Genomic DNA, 10,042 nt, shown 5'->3' on the forward strand with positions numbered 1-10,042 from the left:
TTGGAAAACTAATTTTTTAATAAATATATTTTTAAATAAAATCTGTTTTAAAATATCAATATTTTCATAATAATTATTTTTCGTTGTCATAATTGAATTAACGATGAAAAATGTACACAATAACAAAAATATACAAATATATGAACAAAATTAATTTAATTACATTAGGACTTACCGGAAACTGTGTTATATTGAAATAGAAGAAAACATTAAATTTATTATCTCTTAAATATTTGTTTTAAAAATGAAAATGTTATTACCCTTATAATACCTATAATATAACCAATCAATTATGATACTCTGTTCGTGCAGCTAAAAAATAGTGTGTGACAAATTAATTATTGTAATGAAGATAAAAAATACTGATAAAAATGAATATTATTTTATTTTTAATTCAATATATAATTAAATACATGTTAAAATACGATGTTTTTATTTTAAAAATAATTGAGTACAAATAATATAAAAATCTAAAGATTTGGTGTAAAGAATCTATAAAAATCTTCTATAAAAATCTAAAGATTTGGTGTAAAGAATCTATAAAAATCTAAAGATTTGGTGTAAAGAATCTATAAAAATCTAAAGATTTGGCGTAAAGAATCTATAAAGAATCTGAAAAGAATCTAAAGATCCAAATAATGGCATATTATTTAGAATTAACGAATATAATGAAATGATTTAAGACGTAGGTTTTACGGAAGAGAAAGAAAGAATATTCTTTTAAGACAAGAGAGAGCATTATTTAGGATGCCATACTGATTAAATGTAATAATGTATTTACATGATTTTAATATAATATACAACATTATGTTTTTGGTGATTCAAATAAAAAGAAAACTTGTTTATTAATCATATAATTTCTTAATTTGTACACATTAAATATGAGATAATGTAATTAATAAAAAATTAGATAAACAATTTTACTAATTTAATTGATTTAATTAATATTAAATTTTTTATTAATATAAATAATTCAAAATTAATCAATTTTGTATTAGAAAAAAAATTGAGAGATGATATTATAATGATATTATTTTTTTCAAAAATTTGAGTGTCCCAAGACACTTGAAAGAAATCATCACGAAGGCTTTTTATCTTTCATACAAGGACAAGAAACAGTAAACAGAAGTGCAGTATTACAAGATTGTTTTAAGATATCAGGATTATTTTTCGTTTTCATTCGTTATCTTTAAAATAAATTAACCCTTGAACTACTATTCCTAACTACTGTCTTAAAACCGCAATAAATTAAAAAGAGTGATCCACCCTAAAATTGTTTTTAACTGCTAAAAGATTTTAAACCTGTTTATATAAACTCTAAATAAATTCTTTTGCTAAGATATTCAATAAGAAAATTAGAAGATAAATACTATGGAAAAAAAGTAATAATTCTATTCATTATATAAATACGCGAACATTATTAATGTATTTAATTTATAATATTATTATTCTTAAATTATTTATATTGCAAATAGAAATACAAAAATGTTTTATATGAAATAACGACTTTATTTCCTTGCAGAAAAATAAAAATATACATATAAGTTTTTCATTATACATTAAAATAATTATATTTGCTTAAACCATTTTATATTCATAAAAAAATAATTAGTGGTTCGCACGATGATGATATAGATACAGATATTCTTACACAATTATTTATAAACTATTTAAATGAATCATATATAAATATTATTTTATGACTAATTAAATTTGATCATGAATTGCAGATGTCTGCATTTTATTGTGACTTGTGATGACGCAATCTAGAATTGATAGCGGTGAAAAGTAAAAGGAGTATGTACGTGGTGTCTTTCGTCATTCAGACTCAAACCTACCCATCATCGAGAATTAAATACATATCAAAGGTGTTTATTGCTGATGACACGTGACTGCGTGTCAAATTCCTATTGATACTTTAAGTGGATCATACATACCAATTTTTCTCACGAGTTCTTTCAGCGAGTTAAATGGTTGTCCTTAATATATGAATACTTATACGAATAATGCTTCTATTAAATTCTATATAATCATTACTAATAAACATCTGTTAAATTATGGTAGTTATAAATCTACTAATGTTTAAGAATCGTTTAATAAATACAATTTTAGAACCCCATAAGTATGAAGATTGATTTAGTACATAAATTTATTAAAAAATCCTTATTAAGACTTCATTTAGTTGTAAGAATATTAATGATACAAAAAACATCATACACACTGTAGCAAACTGTAACATAATTATTTTAAAATTATATGTATTTAGATAGAAATATAGTAAAAAAAATTCAGTAAGTTATACATTTTTATAATCTATAAAAAATGAAAATTTGTGTTCAAATGGTCTGTTGTTACTATGACTATTTATTTCTGATATATAATCTTACCGATTCTTAAGTGATTTATTTGCCTAATTACAAAATGGTTAGAAATACAGTATAATATTTCTTCATAGAATACATTTTTTAAAAGTTTTTTATACATTAAGACAATAATGAAAAGAAATTATACCATATAATTTTTGAAAGTATATTTATAGTTAATTATTTAGTTATAAATATTATTTTTTCGATATTATTTGATGATTCATATTGCAAAAAAATCTTGATTTATAGAAAAAAATTATTATATTATATCATTATTATTTAATATTTATAAAGTTCATCTCAAAACATGAATATTTTGGAATGGATAAATCAGATATTAATTTTAAAAATGTTTATATATATTTGAATTAAACATATTACTGTTGGTTTATTAATAATTTTTTCGTTTTTATATTCAGTGTGTTATAAAAAATTAATACGATTACATGTTTAGTATACAATTTTCCCAACGTTTTCACATTTTTTAAGTCAATATCACTTTTCATTACATAACTCAATATTGCATTTTATTTTAACGAAAGTAATTTCTACTTTTATATGAATTTTTTTATATAAATTATATAAAATATTTTTTTTTTACTATTATGAGAAAACATTTTTATATGAATAAATCGTAATTATAATAGTGAGTGTTTAAATTTAAAAAATTATTTCTTATATTCAAATTATTACAAATGTTAAGCTAATTATTTTTTGTTACATTAACCGAGCATTGTATTAATATTATTTTTTATAATTATATATAACAATATTAAGTATATTATTAAACATACTTAAAAAAATAATTAAAATTACTTTTCTTGTATAATGTTAATAGAATAAAGTGTTAATAAGACTCTCGATTTCAAATTAAGGAACATAGACTTATTTAAGTAATTAGAAATCACATTAAATATTTATTGCGTGTACTACAGTAAGCATTTAACAGAAGTTGTAGGCTAATTGCAAATATTACTGAATCTAATAATAAATAACGTGGAAAAAAATAATGTACATCCTGTACACTTACTAAGTATCTCTTCTCCAAAGTATAGTACGCATTTGTACGACGGTAAATCTACTTTCGAGATCCGCCATTGAAAGGGTTCGTGTCAAATCCACCAATAAACGAAAGTCTTTTTCATATTCTCAGCTCCACCCCAAGAACGATGCACCGCCCACTTGTAACAAATCCTCCAATAATATTGGACTAGTACGGCTGTGCCATGATTTTGAAATCTCTGTTGTAGCTCCGACTGTTCTCGAGTGGTTCGAGTTGCTCCTGCGCAGTCAAGCAAAACCCGAAGAGCCGAGCGTAATAAGTGATTAACTATTCCGCTTTGACTGCTGTCTCATTTTGACTGCCTCTCAAGATTCGACGCGTGTTCTTGTCCAAGTGCAGAAACAGCTAAACAGTTTACTCTCGGCTCGTGTAAATAATTACTACCTTACGATCAAAATTCTGTTTCATTAAGCTAATAAAAATTTTAGTGCGTAAGTAAAGTGTAGCATCGAACAAACAAATCTGTAATGAGCGTTCTGTAATGAAGTGCAATTTTATTAGAAATGTTTACAAAGTGAGAAATACTTGGAATACAGAATTTTAATTATGTGCGACATTACGTGTAGCTGATAAGTCAAATTATTTAACAATCACAAATGCTGGAAAATATCATTGCAACGACTAAAATATTGGCTACAAACCAATCAAATTAGAATAGACAGTTACTTAATTTTGAATCAACATATTTTTTAATCATGACTAATGAATCTGAATCAATAGCATCTACGCAACATCTTCATCTGCGTGAACAAAATCAACATCACCAACACCACTCGCAACAACACAATTCGATATCATCTCACTTTCATCCATCAGTCTCTCTCAGTCACTCAATATCGGGTAATCCTACAAGATCAATTTGTAGCAGCGCTGTCGTCTCAACTTTAACTCAGGCTCAAAGTTTTGAACCATTATTATCTAGCTCAAATTCTGCCAGTCAAGAAGCATTATCAAGAAAACCAGGTACCCGTCGCCAAGAAAAGCCACCCTACTCTTACATTGCCCTTATAGTGATGGCCATTCAATCGAGTCCGGGTAAACGTCTTACCCTATCAGAAATTTATGCATATCTACAGCAACATTTTCCCTTCTTTCGCGGAACATATCAAGGCTGGAAAAATTCTGTGCGACACAATCTTAGTTTAAACGAGTGCTTTATTAAATTACCCAAGGGTTTAGGTAGGCCTGGTAAAGGCCATTACTGGACCATTGATCCTGCTAGTGAGTTTATGTTTGAGGAGGGCAGTTTTCGACGCAGGCCGCGTGGGTTTCGCCGAAAATGCCAAGCTCTTAAACCACAGTATCCGCAATATTTTCCGACGGCGGTATCGGGAGTTCAAGCTACTGGCTACGAAAATCTCGCGGTTGCAAGCGCTGCCAGTGTCGACTATACAAGTGGATATCAGAACCAATATCAAAGCTACCCTGAATACGCGATGTATGGTGCCACTAGTATTGCTGCTGAATGGACATATCCAGAGACTTCATATAAAACTGCGCCACCACCTCTGCCTCCACCAACGCCAATAGCTGAGGTTACTTACAAAACGACCGAGGTGACCTACAAAACTGGAAGCGATGCTTCAGTCTACAGAAGTGGCGAGGGAACAGTATGCAAAAGCGAGATTCCATACACTAGAGCGCCACAGGAACAGACAGTGCCTTTTAAACCAGATAGCTTCCAAAACAGTCTTAAGGACCATCAACTACACCTCCACCATCATCATGGACAACAGCAGCAACAACAAATGCATCAACACCAACATCAACATGCAGAAATAGCCTTTAAAATAGATTCGGAGAGTGATGGCATTTCTGGGACGACAATTACCTACAATAAATGCAATAGCGTTTCGAGTGTCGGTAGCAATCCTAATCAGGATTACTATGCAACATACGGTGGATTGACGGGTAATACAATCCAAACTCCATCAATAAATATTAACGCGGCAATACAAGCGATTCAAGCGATGCCGCCGGGCTCTAGCAGTCCAATCACGAGTGTTAGCTCGCCTCACGGAGGATGTCATACATCCATTGTAGATCACGGTAAAATATCACTTTTTTTTATTTTCTTATGTCTTATACTAATTTTGATCGGATAATGTGACATTGTAATTTTAACAATTACAATATTCATGCTTTCTTAACATACTTCAAATAATTTAAAAATTATACAAAAATAATATCATTAAAATTAAAATGCTTAATTATGAATTAATTTTTTAATTAATATTTTAGGATACAGTTATTTTATACATTTTTGTAAATTAAAAAGTCTAGTTTTTCATAACAAATGTAATTTTTATAACAAAATCTTATGTAAGATAGAAATCATGTATAATTAAAATATACTGGAAAGAAATACATTGATTTAGTAACTGATATACTACACAGATGCATATTCGATATTTAAAAATATATAAGTCGTATTATTTACATAAGTCATATATTTGATGATGATTTAAGTAAACATATGAACTTCATTCAATTTCTTAACAACATTTTTGCATTTATTATGTAATGAATTTAAAAGTATATATAAATTCGAGTTGATGAATTTATGAAATTATAGAATCAAAAAAAGTAATAGTTAATTAAAAAAAAATTAAAAACGTTTATCCTCGATCAACTCGATATTTCATTTATCCCTAATTAAAAACATTATACTTTTGATTATGTGTAATTTAAAAACTAATTTTTTTTTTTAATTTATTATTAAAAGAAGTTTAAAATATTTTAATTTAATATTAATTATATTTTTAAATTCACAAATAACATAATAATATTAAATCGAATTACTATTTATTCTTCTAATTATATTCGACTAAAATAATACTATCTATATTTACTTATACTTGTTTTATGTGCATAAATAAATATATGAAATTAATATTATTATGATATAGGTTTTCATTACTAAAACAAATTCAATAAAATTATATGTAGATTTTTATGCATTATTTATGAAAATGTATGTAGAAGCTTATTTTATTAGTTTATTTTAATAAAAATGAAATTAATAAACTATCTTACAAAATATGCTTGTTTAAAGTATATGATATGAATGTAAATCAATTATAAATTATAATATTCAATGCCTAAAAAGTGTATATATAAAACAAGGAATTATAATTGGACAGAAAGTAGAATAAATATAAGAATAAAAATTTAAAAAAATTAATCTTATATTAGTTTATTATATATTATTTATATATAATATTAATATTATATTAATATTAATTAACATAAATATTAATACAAATATTAATACAATAACAAAATTAATATATAATATTAATATATAATATTATATAATTACTATAGTATATTAATCTTATCTTATTACAGGATGATTTTTTCATCCTTTATTAGATAAAATTTAAGATAATAAAATTTTGCATTGACATTCTAAATAATATTTAATTCATTTTTTAAAGCTTAAACCATTAATCGATATAATAGTACCAATATATAATGTAATTTTTAAATTTTTTATGTATTTAAATTTCAAATAAATATAATTCAATTTTTATAAATTTCCAATTAATTTTAACGTATAAATTATTCATTATATATTAAACCTCTTTGAATATTTCAAATTTAAATATTGATTAAAAATATTTAAAACATAAAAAAAATAAACAATTCTGTAAAGGCGTTTAAATAATATTTTCATATATTTTAACTTTGTAAATATTTTGTTTATATTTATTATAATTAATAAATTTCCGTTTAAATTCTTATTATATTATGGATATTATGACTTAATCAATTTATAATGAATAAATATTATGTACATATTCTGAATTTACAATAAACTTTTGATCAAATTTATTAATTCAAATTTAAAAAAACTATTTCAAATTGCTAGAACATAATTATCTTATTTGGATATAAGATTAAGAATCTAAATTAAAATCAATAGAACATAATGACTCTATAACATTGAATGTTGTTCTTAAAAAGATATTTTATTATAAATTTGGAGAAAATTAGTTGTATAATTATTATATAAACATGGCTTATAAAATTATTATAAAAGTCTCTTAACTCTTTTTTTCTTTTTAAAAATCTCTATTTTTCGGTAAAGAAAAATTCATTCATTCGATATTAAAATTTCTTATGGAACTTCTTATGGAATTTATGAAAACTTTACATTGTTTCATAAATCATATATGAGTAGAATATTAAAACTGCAATTATATTCTTAGATTCTTTCTTGCTACCGTCTTGTATTATCTTAAGACCTTTAGCGACTATGAACGTAAACAAACCTAAGAATAAAAAATTTTTTCTTTTTCAAAGTACAAAAATATGATACTATGGGTAATTGTATCATATTAATATGTAATATAATATATATGTATATATATAATATATACATATATGTATATATATAATATATATATATATATATATATCCGTTAAATACATAAAATATAAGATTTTATAAAAAATAAAATTAATGTAATTTAAGTTAAGAAAAAATTTTGGCTCGTGCGAAGATTTCATGCAATGAAGTTGAGTCATTCTTAGCTTGATAGAGATAGCAATAAAAAAATAGTATATGAGAAAAAAGGCAAATAAAGAAATGGAACACTATTGAAGTGTCCACTTGAACTTAAAGCACACTCGAGATTATTCAGTATAGTCACTGATATTTCGAAGATGATCTTTCGTGAGATCGTTGCAATATTTCGATTATTTACCTATCATTTAAAATTCTTCGATACTATTTAAAAAATGTTTTTATTGATGTTATATTTATAATTTTAATAGTGTAAACTTTTTATTTCTTTCAAGTTTTAAGGCACATTGAGACAATATAAGGAAGATTTCAATAAGAGAATATCAATAATTATCTTAAAAATTAAACTCAACGAATAGATGAATTAATTATTGAATGCCTTATTTAGATTTTCTAATTTTTGTATGATATGGAAAATATATAAATAATCAATTGTCGTGTTAAAATTATGTAATTAGAAATTTTCATATGGTGAAAGATTATAATACTAGTCTGCCTAGGCTTAGTATTTATTTTCTATTGGTGAAAATGAAAATATGGATAAATAATTAAATTTAAATACCTGTTAATACCGCACTATTTTGTACAAAATCTGTATATTAACCCAGATAGTTATAAAATATTTTTCAATAATTGAACTATAAACTGCTTTATTTGACAAATAATTAATTTATATTATGTTTAATAGTCGTAATATAAAAAAGGAATAAATATTTTAACGACGAATAAAAAAAAGAAAATTAAATCTCCATTTAGTTATTACTATGTATGTCATCGAGCATTTTTGAAAAAGTAAATGTGTTTAGTAATTATAAAATTCATTTTCATGTTACAGGTGCGAGGATGCAAGGGTCAAATGGGAATAATATAAGTAATTCCGGGGGTGGGATAATTGAGCGAAAACCGTATTTGAGCCACACGGCTGGGACAATGGCGTTAAATACATCGCTTAGCGCCTTTGGCTCTCTCAACTTGGGAAACATCGGCGGTCTCAGCATCCCCGGTGCGAACAATGTCCATGCCAGCACTACGCCAGCCTCTTGCCTCTACTATGACTAGATTAAGTACACCACGTGAGAAGTGTTTCGCACCCAATGTATATCTGTTTGTGCGTGGCGTGAACGGTATCACGCGAACGCGCGTGCGTGCATGCGTGTTCTTAGACTGACTAATTAATGGATCGCTTCTTTGTTCAATGAAACTCAATGTTTCCTTATTTTGTGATTCTGTGCCCCATCTCACCTCTCAATTAAAATCCGTGAAAGTGACTTTGAGCTGTGCGTGGAAGAAACTCAAGTGTGTTAAAGTCATTAAGGAATATTTAGAAGGCTATTTATTCTTAATTGGTTATGCTACGCATTTCTTATTCTCGAGTCAATGAACTCTGTATTGGGAAAGTGTTAGTCTGGATGACAAAATATGATCGTATTTCAGAAAAATAATCAGGACAGAAGATTGATTGTTCAAATAAAAATTAATTAATTTTTGTTCGTAATACATATTTATAGATTTGCTAAATTCTTTATTTTTATTGCGTTGATTTGTATTTTGTGCTAAATTTATTAAAATTACGTAAATTATGTATATATTGTACAAAAAGACATATGGTGCAATGCAATATGTTTTTGATTAGTAATAATATGTTGCTAATATACCAAATATTCTGACCAGAAGTCTTCAATAATGTATGATAGGATTTGAATAACGCGAATAAAAAATTATTTTCATTCGAATATTTCTCAAATATAGATTACTAAAAGTTGTACAAAATATTTAAAATTAATAAGTGAGTTTGTTAAGTATTTATGTGATAATATTCTTTATAGTTATTTAACATGTAATACTTTTTAATAATTAAACATAAAGACAAGAGTGGCGTACTTTGTAACCATGCTAAAAGACCTTGTGAAAAATCATGTTTATTTTGCATTTTATACTTTATCCAATTAAATCATATAGATCCTGCTAAGTATTAACTTTATCTATTATCATTAAATAACAATCATTTGATAAAAATATTACTAATTTTTTATATCTCATTTACGTAAGTTGATTAATTTATTAAATTTGATGGCTTTTCTC

At 25.5% G+C, this 10,042-nt stretch overlaps 1 protein-coding gene across 1 annotated transcript; it reads left to right on the top strand.

The window, feature by feature from the left end:
• Positions 1-4,124: 4,124 nt before the first annotated feature.
• Positions 4,125-9,186, top strand: LOC105360587 (forkhead box protein A2). Its single transcript, XM_011497529.1, has 2 exons — positions 4,125-5,478; positions 8,796-9,186. Exons 1-2 carry the CDS (start codon positions 4,125-4,127, stop codon positions 9,017-9,019), a joined length of 1,578 nt encoding a protein of 525 aa, XP_011495831.1. The 3' UTR covers positions 9,020-9,186.
• Positions 9,187-10,042: the final 856 nt, after the last annotated feature.

The sequence above is a fragment of the Ceratosolen solmsi genome, unplaced genomic scaffold, assembly GCF_000503995.2.
Source record: "Ceratosolen solmsi marchali unplaced genomic scaffold, CerSol_1.0 scaffold47, whole genome shotgun sequence".
NCBI classification, from domain to species: domain Eukaryota; kingdom Metazoa; phylum Arthropoda; class Insecta; order Hymenoptera; family Agaonidae; genus Ceratosolen; species Ceratosolen solmsi.